General features: G+C 39.6%; 1 protein-coding gene across 1 annotated transcript in view; it reads right to left on the bottom strand.

The window, feature by feature from the left end:
- Positions 1-14543, bottom strand: part of GALNTL6 (polypeptide N-acetylgalactosaminyltransferase like 6) — a 425461-nt gene that overhangs the window by 72834 nt on the left and 338084 nt on the right. Inside the window, exons 5-6 of the mRNA XM_056490455.1 lie at positions 7424-7609; positions 1051-1234 (exon numbers count right to left, since the gene is read on the bottom strand). Coding sequence (XP_056346430.1) covers positions 1051-1234; positions 7424-7609 — 370 coding nt within the window. The remainder of the gene's footprint in view (positions 1-1050; positions 1235-7423; positions 7610-14543) is intronic.

Below are 14543 nucleotides of genomic sequence, written 5' to 3'. Positions count from 1 at the left end.
CTTCTGCCAAAAATCTGGGGCTTGCCTGATTCTCCCACCTGATCAGTAACAAGTGGTCACATTGGCACCTGATGCAAAGTATTCATTGGCACTTATGTTAATGCAAGATGGAGACTGAAGGGCATGGATGGAGATAAGTAAAAAGGAACAAGTAGAAGAATGAAAATGAGCCCACAAATGTCACTCCTCCCTGCTGGTCATTCCCTGGATATTAGGGTCAGAGACACAGGTCTTCTGTTGCTATTGTTTCCAGGTTTTGCTTTGGGAAGGGGAGTATGCTGAGGTTTCAAACTGCCCCTACAATGTGGAGGTTCAACCAGGGCTAATGGCAGCCCTGCTGGGATGTGCCTGTGTGAGAGGCCTGGAGACTTTCCCACATTAGAGCCATGTCTGTCTGTCTGTCCTTTCTCTTTTGATAAGGATTAATCTAAGGTGATCCTTACACGAGAATAATTGTAAGAAAAAAGGATGTATTTTTGTGAAAAGATAATTTCTGTGAATGAGCTAATTCTACAATACTGGGATCAGAGGCTGCCTTATCCAAAACTATTTACAAATAATTTTGACACTGTTCAGGTTTGACAGGTCTTTGTTTAAGTTACATCACTGCATATACAGCAGCCATATCACTGCTTATGAACAAAGCATCTGCTTGGTATAATGTGGAATAAACTGCCAATGCATATATTGCATCAACTTCCAGCAAATAAAACCTTAAATTAAGTTTCTGTGAAATAAACAAAATACCTGTCATTGCAGTCATTTCTTGTCTGATGCCAATACTTAACTATAATTATGTGCCTGTCTCTTAAGTACAGCCACAGTGCCAGGTTGCGTTTCCAGGCACAGCCAGTGAGTTCTGCAAGTTGTTGCCTTGATCTCTTTTCTAGCTTTCAGGTTTTATAAACCTGTATAAAAGCTGTATTCTTCTGGCACCTTTCATTAGCAGAAAGCAGCCTACATGGAAATGTCTGGGCTTGGATTCTGCCACAGTTACATCTTCTGCTCGCCCTTCTTGACGCTCCCACTCTTCCCTTTAGCGCTACTTACTCAAAGGGGTCGCTGGGATCAGCTCTCTGGAGCTCTGGAGGAATCGGGATTCTTTTGTAGTACATTTCCCAGTCAAAAGCTCCTCGCATGGCATCCCCCGCCTGGGCCTCGTAGCCAAAGTGATTGTGGTCAATGACATCGATCATAGGGCACACGATGGTTTTGTGGTTAAGTGCAATCTGGTCTGAAAAATGAAAGTAGAAAATAGCAAACGGCATGTCTAGTCAGGCCATCTATCGTATCACTGCAGAGTGAATCCCACAGGCTTCTCGTGTTTGAGGATTGCTTGCTTTGTGCCCTATGCCCCCCCCAGTAATTTCATTTTTCAAATCTGTATCAAATCTTTATTTAAAGTAGAATTAATGCAGTTGGGCAATGATTGGAAGTATTTATGGTTCTTTAAAGGGAAGCACATGCCTGTGGTCATCTGTATTTCTCTGACATTGCTACTCTGAGCTGTCCCCAATCTGTCAGCTATGGAACAAGCCAGCAAGCAAATGGTAAAAATACTCCTTCATCTGTGGGGACTGTGTATGGGAAGCCCCTGTGAGAGAGAGATTTATTCCTAAATGTGAACCTTGGCCCTTGCAACCATTCAGTCACTGTTCCTGTGGCTGTAGTGTGCATCAGCTTTGAAATCAAATGCTCCAAATTAAAGGCAAACTCCAACACAAAGAGCAAAACAGGGCTTGTGTCCTCTTTTTTATACCAATCTTTGAGTTATAAAGAAGGCTCCACAGTATTATTCTTACCTGCTTTCTAAAGAAAGGACTTTAGTTTTGCCTTAAAAAAATTTAGAACTGTGAGACTAAATCAAATTCCCATTTCTAGCATAAGGTCAGCTGGGCCTGAGTCTGCTTTGGTGAATCCTATTGCTTAATCCTATAAAGCTCCTCTGAAAAGAAAGACAAGTAAAGAAGATAGGCCAACATCAAGAACTAGGCAGAAGAATAAAGGTTTGAAATGAGGAAGTACAGAGAAAACCTGTAGCTGTGTTGACATAAAAGGACAGTAAAAAACTACCTATGAACCCTCAAAAAAACCTCTAAAATCTTAAAAATCCAAGTATAATAAAGCTTTTTCTCCAAATGGCAGCTTAGACCCTTTACATTATATAGTACACTTTAGGGCCTAGGTGGAAAACTTTTTTTTTTTTTCTTTTTTTTTTTTGGTTTTGTTGTTTAGATTTCACAGATGCTTGATAATACCCTAAGAAAATCAGAGGGCTGAGTGTGGATTGAACACTTAGATAGGAGGGCAGGTAATACTGGTATAATGATTAATAATACAGATTTTTGCTTCCATGCTTCTGAGGGACTAGAGTTAAGAAAAAAAGATTATTTTCACGAAACATTGGGGTCTTTATATTTATTCTCAGAAGTTTAAGTTTAGAAACACCATCCAAATCAGGGATCAATGCTGCTAGTGAGAAATTACTGTGACTGGAAGTTCAGCGGGTTTTTACATCCTTATCCTTTAATAGTGAAATAAATTTAAAGCACAGGTTCTCACAAAATTCTAGAAAACTCATCTCAGAGATAATGGCTGCATTACTGTTGCTATTGCCAAATGTAATTGCATTCACTGGCACACTGTATGGTGTTATCTGTGATCATTACATAAAGTCACTTTTACATAATCTCTTTCCTGTGATGGCCCTCCTAATAGTTATAGGGCTTATAACAATCTGTCTCTGACCCCCCTCCCCTTCTAAATTGATTGGAGTAGAGAAACTAAATGGGATTGATTTGTCTAGAGCAGGTCAAAGGTAGACTCATAATGCTTTAGCATCCTTTTCTTCATCTTTAAAAGCTGCTGTCTTTAAATACACTGAAGGATTTGAAGTCTCCAAGTCATATGCAGAGATAGTCATGGAGAATTTATTTCAGCAATGCTCAAGCTCAATCCCAGTCTTCATTCTGCAACTCTCATGAATTCTGTAAGTATGATGATGCTTACCTGCCTGTTATAATGTGTTTCTGCAGAACTTGCTTCTCAGCCTCTAAAATATTTTATAGATAAGGAATCACAGAAAAATCCCGACTTTTGATGAAACCAGGGTGTTTGTAGTTGTGCACACCAAAAGACAAAGCAACCAAACTTGCAGCCTCAATGCTTCCTTCAGTATGCTTAAAATAATGAATTTCACATACATACTACTTAGGCTTAAATGTAGCCCCAGTTTGAATTTAGGAAACAGAAAGAAAAGGCTGTAGGGCTCACTTCAATTTTACAAGTGTGGTGGTATCACAGACTTAGATATGCAAACATGCTGCTGCCTTTATCAGCCACTGCTCTTTCCTCCACCTGCTCCTAATGCCAGACACTGAAAGCCACAGCTGAAATGCTTTACAGTTTCTCTTCTATTGCCTTTACTCCTCATCCCCTTACAGATTCCTACTGGTCTGAAAATATCCATGCATTATTTCACTGCATATATGCTTCAGTTAAGAGAAGAACAAACAGATAAGCATCACTGTACATGCAAAAATCTTGCAGATTTGAGGGAAAACATGGGAACAAGAGGGGACATTGCTCAGAGCTTTCTCCCAAGAAATTTTAACCAATATATATACATATATATTTGAATTCAGCACTTTTAGGATCAAGCAGAGTAAGCATATATGACAACAAAGAGAAGTTTTCTATATTGGATGAGTCACTATCTCAGAATATAAGTTTTATCTCTATGAGAAACAGATATCCTTTTAATTTCAAGTGCATTTTTCAAACTGGGTTGGATACAGTAACAATGCCAAATTGCAAATACTCTTATTTTTGCAATTTTTCAAAGCAAATATTTTTATTGTCATACTTAAATACTTGATTACAGTTAGTGACAACATTTGAGTGACTCAGCAACGGGGTTGAGCCCTCAGCTTCTCCTCTGTCAAGCAGTACATCATACACATGTTGTGAAGATGGACAGCAAGCATTTTGATAACTTGCTAAGCATGATATATTTTTAATTCTTAGTCAGGAAAGGAATCTGTTTTAACAAACCTACTTCTGGTGGCCTGTGTCACCACTGATCTACTGTCCATCTCTCCTCTCTTGCCTCTGCAGCAACATCAGCAGAAGGAAATATGTGCCTGCACATTTCTGGTTTGCCACTCGAGTTTCTTACCTTCAATAACTGTGTAATGTGACTTCACACTGCACTAACCTGTCAGCTGCTGGAGCCCAAGTCACATCTTTCCTTCTGCTGAGGAGTGACAACAAAGAGCAGTGTTTGCCAGCCTTTTTACATCACTGCCTACTTAGTGAGCATCAGTTAAAACTCTCTCATATCTCAGAGTGTCTTACCTAAGCTTAAGAGCCCATTTAAGCAAAGAAAAAAACTAAATTAAGCTTAAAGAAATTAAAGGCATTTTATATTCATTTTTTAAGACAATAAAACAAAGGACTGCAAATGAAAACAACTGTGGTTCAGCTCCACAAATCCATTTAGATACCCTAAAAGTACTGAAATAACTCAGTCTTTCTTTGGGCTAAAAACAGATAGTTAATTCTGAAAACGTAAGTTAGAAACTTAAATAGCTCTGAGAACTCTTCTTTAAGTGATGGCTCTTGGTTCCTCATCCCCCTCCCCAATCTCTGACTTTCAAGGTCTCATTTGGAACAAAACCTGGTTTGGAACAGTGGAAACTGCTGCTCCTCTCAGCAAAGACTTCCAGACCAGAGCAGGGCTGAGATGTGTACTTGTTGAGGATTTTTCACTACACTTGCCAGATCCAATCAGAGCTAAACCAAGACAGCTTCAAAGCAATAAACACTCCACATGTTGTGGTTTCCCTGAATGACTTGCAGTCACCAGCAGTGCTGAGTGAATCACAAAATGTAACTTCTGATAAACACTTGAAAACATACATTAGTTTTACTATTATTAGCAGCCAGGTGTCATCTGATTTCAGTACAGTAAATATTTGCCATCTAAAGATTGTAAGAAAATTCTCTTATTCCTTTAGAAAAACAGGGCACAAGGAAAATATACTAGATGTCTGTTCATTTTCTATTTGCCCTTTATGTAATGCTCTACTTTTTATTTCAAAACAAAACAAATTTGATTCTGGGCTTCAGTTTTCCTCAAGACTCATTTCTAGGTCCTCTGGCTGGTATTCTACTATATGTGGAATGAGAAAGATCTCATTCCTCTTGAAAACTGAGGGGCAATGATGCAGTTGCTCTCAGTTTTCTGATTTGAGGCTGAGGGTTCAATACCCATCTGCAAGCTGGCTGCAATTATGACTCCTTTGTTGCCATTCTATTTATTTTTCAGTTTTTACAGGGTGAAATCTAGCTGGATGTATGCAACAGATTATATCTCTCATGTGAGATTACACAGGCTAGAGGATCAGGCCCAGCCAGAATGAATTCATGAAAGTCTGGTCCTGTCTGACCAACATGAACTTCTATAAGCAGGTAACCTGCCTAGGGGATGTGAGGAAAGGCTGTGGATGTTGTCCACCTGTAAAGCCTTTGGTACTGTCTCTCACAGCACCCTCCTGCAGAAGCTGGCAGCTTAGAGAGGTGCACTCTAGTGGATAAAACAGTGGCTGGATGGCCAGCCCAGAGAGTGGTGGTGAATGAAGTCAAATCCAGCTGGTGGAAGACTGGAAGTGTTGTTCCCCAGGGAACCAGTACTGGAGCCAGTACTTTTTAACATCTTATGATGATCTGGATGAGAGGATCAAGGGCACCCTCAGTCAGGCTGCAGATGGCACCAACTTGGATGGGAATGTCAATCTGCTGGAGGGCAGGAAGGCTCTACAGAGGGATCTGGACAGGCTGGATCAAGAACTGAGGCCCTTGGGTCATAACAACCCCCTGCAGCACTATGAGCCTACAGATGCACATCTGGGAAGCTGCCCAGAGGAAAAGGGCCTGGGGGTGCTGTTTGACAGTGGCTGAACACGAGCCAGCTGTGCCCAGGTGGCCAAGAAGGCCAGTGGCATCCTGGGCTGGATCAGCAATGGTGTGGCCAGCAGGAGCAGGGCAGTGACTGTCCCCCTGTGCTCAGCACTGGTGAGGCTGCACATCAAGTGCTGTGTCCAGCTCTGGGCCCCTCAATACAGGAGGGATTTGGGGTGCTGGAGTGTGTCCAGACAAGGGCAGTGGAGCTGGTGAAGGGTCTGGAGCACAAGCCCTGTGAGGAACAACTGAGGGAGCTGGGGTTGTTCAGCCTGGAGAAAAAGGCTCATGGAAGACCTGACTGCTCTCTACAACTGCCTGAAAGGAGGTTGTGGTGAGGTGGGGGTCAGTATCCTCTCCTAGGGATAGGACAAAGGGAACTGGCCTCAACTTGGATTTCTCTCTGCTCCTTTATGACATTGGTGCTTCACACGAAGACATGGAGGTTATTTATAAAAATGCAGATGTTGTGATTGAGGGCAAGGGGGTAACAGCAGGAACAACAGTACGCATGATTTGATATGGAAGCTAGGAAGGATAAAAAAAGGAATTTTGTGCATTATCTTATTACTGATCTGAAAAGAAACTAGTTAATAGTATTTTTCTTGGTCTCTACTGATAGCTCATTAGGAGAAGAGCACATGTTGCTGCAAATGCTTTATCAGCTTACTGTGTGGCCCAAGAGTCCTAACAACAGAATTCAAGGAACAATAACCATTAATTAGTGAATCCATAACCTTCTGTGTACTTACAGCAGACTTTTTTAATGAATACAAATTTCTTTATTAGGCAACTCAGAAATTTTCTTTGGTTATTGTAGCAAAAAGCACTCACTTTGCAAAGAATATATACTTTGCATGTAGAAAAGAGAACATTTCTGCGTAGAAAAGAGAACATTATTTCCTGAAGTGAAATCCTAGACTACAACAATTGATTCTTTCCATTTCTTTAACTAATGGAGCTTTGCTGGCTGCAGCTGGAATCCAGCAAAGCAGTCAATAGCAAATCATTCTTTCTGAGGTTCCTGTTGTGAATGCTATTGCTGTTGGACTTAACACTGAGGCCTAGGATATATTTACAGCAAAAACTGTTTTAATGCAATGTGTAAAACTAGGAAGGAGTACAATACCTTGATAACAAATCTTTTTAGGTGTATAGATAAGGACATAGCATTATACTAGATATAATGGTGTATTTAGTAGTAGTAATAATAAAATAAATTGTAACTATTATAAGCTAAAGCACTACTGCAAGATTTTACAAATTCTTTAGTCTCAGGAAACAAAATGCAGCTGCTCACATTTCTTGGAGCTCTCTCTCATACTGACACTTCAGACAGATCAGACCTGCAGCAGAACTCGGAACACTTTGGCACAGTGTATGTCCTGCTTACAGGGGGACATCATTCAGTTGTTGGTTGCATGTTCTGATTTTAATGTCTGAAGAATGCTCAGGCACTTACTAAGCAAGGGTGGCAGCCAATTCACGTTGACTTCGCAGTGGGAATCCAGGAATGTCAGGACTTCTCCTCGAGCCAGCGAGGCTCCCAGCAGCCGGGTCCGAATGAGCCCTTCGCGTTTCTTGGTGCGCACGATCCTCACCTTGGCAAACCGCACCACGTACTCCTCCAGCTTCTCCTTCAAATGCTCTAGAAAGAAGGGCAAAAGAAGTGTCACTGCTGCCAGGCCTGGAGGAGCCACAGGACAGGTTGGTGTACAGCCTGCAAGCTGCTCATCTATTCCATCTCCAGTCACCTCGAGTCTTCCAAATTCTGCCACAAATCCTCCAGAGATGGTTCAGAAAGTGCAAATATTCTCTGTTTTATCACACAGAGGAAGACACTGACATTTTGCTGCAGTTGCTACTGGCAACCTGCCACCCACAATATAATGGCCAAAACAGCTGCAGGATACTCATCCATTCTCTGGCTCCTGCAGCCCAGGGCCATATAAACATTCTGGCCATGTCATTTTATAAACAGTGTCCTTTCCAAGTCAGTTTCCTATATCAGCTTATTATGAAGAACTATGCATGGAAAAAAATTTTAAAAATAAAACTAGCACAATGAGGTTGTTTTTGTAATGGGAAGGGAAGCAGAAATGAAGAAAGATCTTAATAGTTAGATAACAGCATGAAGCACACAGACAGCTGACTTCCTAATAAAATTAGGCTGCAAATGTAGAGTAGTTCATAGGTTCTCTGATGTGCAAAATGTGATTCTATTTGTATTGCAAAACATCATCTTTGGGAACAATTTTTCTTCTGACAAGAAACGCACGCTAGGAATCATTAAAAAAACCCCAACAACAAAAAAACACCCTACAGTCTTGCCTCTTCTTAAATACATCTAAAACACAAGTCCCAGTCTTTTGTCTTTGCTGCCACTCATTATTTTGGAAAATGATGATTAAATTTCATTAATCAGGGGAAAAGGGAGAGAAAACCCTAATCTCTAATAATGAAAACTGTTGATAAGCTACATTTAGTGATGCTAAGGATTGCAAGCTAAGTCTCATGGAAATGGCTTTGTCAGGTCATGCTTGCTTCTGATACTAATTCTTTGGACTTTTATGGACAACACAGGCTTTGCTCTTGTTCTAACATCATTACAAATTGTAAGAAGTTTGCTGTGGACTAGCGAAAAGGATTTCCATTTAGCAGTATCCTGGAGTATATAATGCTGACACTCAGATTTAAGGCAACGAGCAAACAAGTCACAGCACAGACAATACAGGATCTTGTGTAAAAATAAAATTAAGCTCCAGTGAAATAAAGCTCCCTCCACATGTCTCTTTTAATCTTGTTTATTTCCTAGCAAACAAACACATATGACTTTGCAAAGCTGCCTGCAGATTAGGAAGAAGTAGAACACTGATGTGTATTTAGTGGAAGAATACTACATGGGATGGTCCTCCGTGCTAAGGAATCCTGATGCACAGTGGCATAGAAGAGGGACTGGGAACATCACACTGCAATGATTACAAAACAGGTTGAGGCTTCTGGGAGGAGAAACTCAACACTGGAGACATCCTGAGTCAAGAGAGAGGTTTGTGCTCATAGGACTGCCTGGGAGAAGTACTAGGTCAAGTGAGGAAAGCCAAGTCTGAGACAAAAATAATAATAAAAAAAAGAATGATATTCAGATAAATATAGAAAGCTTTTGTCTTCTGTGGCTAACTGTAGAATACACATCTAAATTCCCAAATAAGAAGGAAAGAAGTATCCCTTTTTCCATCCTGTTCACTATTACATACTCAATAAAATCCCAACAGTAACAATGTCAAGAGATGTTCCATGTCTTGAATGGTGGCTTTAGTATGACCAATCATATTCACAGGACAAGGCCTGTGTGCTACTCTGACTCATTTTAGCTACCAGCTGCAATTCAGTTTAGTGACTGAACTGAGGTTTATTCAAGCCCTGGATCATTTTGTGCCCACAGGCAAGACTGTTTAAAGTGTGTATTTATTGAACTGTTTTTCTGTTTTTATGAGCTCCATTGAGACTATTCCCATAGTGCAGGAATATAGAGGAAGGGAAATAGACCTTAAAAACAAAGATACAAAGACCTTGCAGGTAATATAAGAAAGTCTGTTCGGGCTGTCAGTCTGGATTTTTTTCTATATTGTAAATTGTATCATCTAATAGCCATGAAAAATGAAAAAGCTCCAAAGTGACAGGTTATTACATATTTCCAAAACAAATCAAATCTAATCAGTTAGGTACCATAGGTTCTGTTACTCCTCAGACACCAGAAATTTCCTGCAGCTCTCGAAGGTCACTTAACCCTTCTCCTTTTCCACCCACAAGTCTTCAGTTTGTTTGCACTGAATAGTGCACAGGGACCCAGCACCAAGAGCAAGGCTACATTGCTGCACATTGTTCAGACAAGCAGTAAAAAAGAATTGAGTTGCTCAGCCAGAATTCACCTCTCCAGCTCTGGAAGCACTCACTAAATGCCCTGGCTATAGTACAAATCCCCCATCAGCACCTGCCTACCCTCAGAGATGGATTCACTGATGAGACTCTAGCTGCATTATGTGTCAGACATAACTGCTTTACTCTTCCCTGTTTCTAGGCAGTTTCTCTCTTTGTAGGTGAAGGCAGCTACCAAGAAAGCACCCAAATGCTCTAAAATGGAGAGAAGCAGGAGCCTCACTTGGACAATCCCAATTGTTTGTGGTCTTGGTAGGCTCTTTGGTGCCTGTAGGCACATGTGAGTTGGGTCTTCACTAGCTGGGTGTCACAAGGGTGAGGGTAAAGCCCTTACAGCAGGCACTGATGATTAATTGAACTAATACAAACTCACCCTTTTTGTGTGTTCTGATTGTTATCGCTTGTCTTGAGCCAAACTGATTCACTGAAATTCAGTCTCACACAAAGGAATTAATTTCACTCATTCCACATCTTTCAGTGAGCAATTCTGAAAGATGAGTGCCTATCTTCTCAGCAAAACACTTCAGGGAGAGATGATGTAAACTATCAAATTATGGTACATTCTTTTTTGCTCTTATATCAATTGCTAAATAACAATAGAGTTGAATAATATGATTTGATTGCCATTAGTTGTATTGGAGCTTGAAATCTATTAAATCAATGGTAGTTCATACTGAGATTCCTTACAAACTCAGGAAAAAGGTCTCACAAATTTTAAATATTTTTTTTTCTTAGGCAAGGAAAATATCTGAAATTCTGTGGAACAAACAAAAGCTCTGTACCAACTTTCTCCCTCTCTCTCAGACAGTTCTTCACACATTTAAACAGCATGTTACCTGATTTGTGAAGAACTGCATTAAAACATCCAGCACATCTTTTGATGTCAGGATTACATATCCCAAAATTATTTTCATCTACTTAATTAGTCTCATGACCAAATTACTTAATTATTTTCTGCTTGTTGCTTAAGGAACAAGTCACAAAAAAGCAGAACCACACAAATAAAATTTGCACATCTTGTTTGCACAGAATTCTAAATGCATCCTCATTTAGACATAACTGGAAATAGTAAGGAAGAAAGCAATAGTAATAACTTGTGAATTTTATAGAGCTTAGTTAGACAAGTGACAGTAAAAGATCAGGTCTACATACAAGCCAAGTATATGCATTACTAGAGATATGTAAGGTATTTAAATTTTTTTAAAGCAGTTACATGCTGGTACTATCCTAATGGTAAGTCACAACATAGGCAAATAGAGGCCTGCAACAATACCTACTGTATCTTTGCATGGAAGGTGGTTTAGGAATTAATTTGGGAAAAAATTCTCAATAACTACAAAAAAAACTATAAAAACATCACAAAGTATTTAAGTTCAATGACCAACTCCAATATGGTTGTGAGAATGAAAATATCTTAAGGTGAAGGAAACAAATTCCCTTTTGCATCCATAAGTAATGATGTTTTAAACTTAAACCATTACAACAGTGCTTGCATACTCTAATTTGTCCTGCAGTCTTCTGGTACTATCTGTTTAAAATTTTACCAATCTCTTAAAGCAAAAATGAACACAGAGTAACAGCCAAAGACAGTAGAACAGTAGTAGTTTTTAAGAAAACTGTAGTGTTTTCTACTACTTCTATAAATATTAAAAAATTTCATTTTGAACCACATATTTGATTAACAATCTCAGTGTTCATGATTACTAACAAATTTAGGTTTTTAAGATCTTTTGTTTTGCCAAACCTATTAGAATAAGCTTCCCCTTTTCACAGAACTCCATGAATTTTCCTCACAGAAGAGAACACCAAATATTGTATTTCCTATAGTACAACTGCATTTGCTCACAAATCCCAACTGTTTTGTTGCTAATATTATCTCCAGAAGAAGAGCATCACACACAAACCCTGAACATATTTGCCATGACAATAGAACAGAGAGGTAGGATGGTTTAAGTAATATTCTGTAGTATTATATAAATTCCACTTTCAGAGTTGGGCATGAGAGAGAAGCCAGTATTTAAATTCTACAGTAAGCTATAAATGGTACTTTTTACATATAAAGAAGCCAAAGCCCCTTTCATTAGATATGGGGAGCAAATATCTAATTTGCAATCTAAAAGAAAATACATCATAGTTTTCTTTACAGTGCTGATCAAATGAATCCCTGAATCATAAGTTTGACATATGCCAGGCACCTGCTAGGGCAAGAGCTGGCACAAGCAGTGACAAATAAAGAATAATGCATGGGCAGGCTGTTTACAGGCTGTCACTGCTCTGACAAGTGATGATAAAGGGAAGCATTATGTCTCCTACAGTGACAGCCTGTAAACAAATTCTCCATTGTAATTGTTCTGTATGGGCCTCCTCCATCTTAATTTAAAGTCTGGAGAAGTATTTCTGAAATAATAGCAGAGAAACAATAGCTTGGCCATAATAATTAAAGATCTATTCAAGCAGAGTAGCCATTTACATCATTTGGTGCCCAGAAATAAATTGGAAACCAGAGTTCTGTCTTTGTCAGGAAAAAAATCACATAGCAGTAGAAAGCAGAACAGAAATTCTCTCATGTTGGGATGCATACAGAAAGTATTTCATTATCACATTAGTACCCATGTAACCACGTGACAAGAAATGTTCCTCCAGGGTTATTGAGAATGCATTAAGGGAGACTTAAAAGATTACATGAAAACTATAGCTGGTCTTCAGGATGTGCCTGACTGCAGTATGGACCATGAAAAAGGAAGAAAGGTACAAAGAAAATAAAGCATTTTGTTAAGCCCCACTTCTGTCCGACCAGGCAAGTCCACCCAAATCTTTGCCTGTAACAGAGCCCTTCTCCAGTTCTGTAGCACTTCAAATTTCTGTTCAAAAGTACCAACAATTTCTGTTAAGGATCACTGACCAGCAAATTACCAAATAATTAAGGATAGCAACAGAGTCTGCTAAATGCCTGGATAAACAATTTGAACTAAATCTGTTTATTTCTAACCTGAACCGAGAGATATGTAATTACATTCCATGCTCTGCCATTCCCAACATGAACCATATGAAAATTGTCCAAAAAAACCTTATACTAATAGAAAAAGTATATTGGCCTCTCCTGTTATCTCAGCACAGGCATATGGAAGGAAGTAAGGTGGCCAAAGCTATAGTAGTCTGTGGCCTCAGGTCAGCAAAACAATAGAAAAACAGCTATTTCTCTTGGTGAAAATTAAAGCAGTAAAATGGCTATTTTGCCTTGCAACAGCCACAAGGCTAGCTTCTTCAGGGCCAGCTCAATAAGATTTTTTTCTATCTTTTATATTCTCTGGACAGCAACAAAGAGCTTTGTGCCAATATGCACATACAAACCTGCAAGTACACTTATGCACCCTCTGTGGCTCTCATAGTGAGAAGAGCCTCCATCACCTTATCATGTCCCTTTATGCAAGATGGGATTATCTTCCCAGGTAAAATTAGCAAGGATATCCCCCCATCGTTTCCTGAAGCCTTGGGCATACCTTTTCCCCAGAGCTTAATCTTTTGATGACTGACTTAAGCTTGACACAAAATACATAAATGAAAATGAGTGGCCTAAGTTTATTCAGTCATTCCTTGTTTTCTGCTGCAATTGACAAAATAGCCCTCTCTAGTTCATTGCCATTCTTTTTACTTTCACTGCCTGTATGTCAGCTACCATAAAAGCAAATCAGTCTGAATAGAGAATACAAGGTCAGCCTGTGAATTTGGGTACATCATATTCCTTTCTTCTAGTTTCCCTTTAAGTTTCTTATTTGAAGAATGTTGATTGGAAGTGCTGGTTAAACATAGAATAGTTGCACAGTCTACACAAGGTCAGCTGCCACTTTTCCCAGCCAAGTCAAAGTCTAGAAGAAGGACAAGTCCCCTGGTTATAACTCTGGGTAAATTAATTCACTTCTGTACTACCCTTCTGGTGAATAAGTCTTCTGTAAAGTCCAAACTGAATCCTCCAAGCTGCATCCTGGGGTTGTTGCTTCTTATTGTACCATCTGCCAGTATCAGAAGGCATTTAGTTTTGTGATCTCTGCAATTCTCATACCAGTTACTGTGGGCAGATGTTAGATCACCACTTAGCTGCTGCTTTGCCAGACTAAACAAGCCTAGGTTTGTCAGCCTCTTCTCAAAGGTCACATACTTTTGGCCCATGACAATTCTGCCAGTCCTCAGCTAAGCTCACTCCAGCTGTAGTTCTTGAATTGCAGAGCCCAAAATTGGATGTAGAATTACAGCTCTGTGCAGAATCAACATTGTAAAGAGCATATTACTCTCATCCTGGGATAGCCCAATCCAGTTTGCCTTCCTGGTGATACAAGGCCAACATTTTCTCCTAATCACTTGGTATCCACTATGACATTTGCTGGTCCTTACATCACACCAGGCAGCCAGTTTGAATCTTTACTGGTACATGGAGTTATTCACCCTGGTGCAGAACCTATAACTCCTTGTTGAACTTAATGAGATTTCTTTTGCCCAATCCTTGAGCTTCCTATATTATTTGACACATCAATCACTTTCTCTATTTTTGCATCATACACATATTTGCTGAGGGCACACTGTCTCATCATGCAAGTTATCAGTGACTAACACTGACCTCAGTATTTACCCAAGCTATTCTGTCAACTAGT

This window comes from Oenanthe melanoleuca, chromosome 4 (assembly GCF_029582105.1).
Source record: "Oenanthe melanoleuca isolate GR-GAL-2019-014 chromosome 4, OMel1.0, whole genome shotgun sequence".
Taxonomy (NCBI): domain Eukaryota; kingdom Metazoa; phylum Chordata; class Aves; order Passeriformes; family Muscicapidae; genus Oenanthe; species Oenanthe melanoleuca.
Note: the sequence above shows the minus strand (reverse complement) of the source record. Positions and strands in the feature narration are given on the sequence as shown.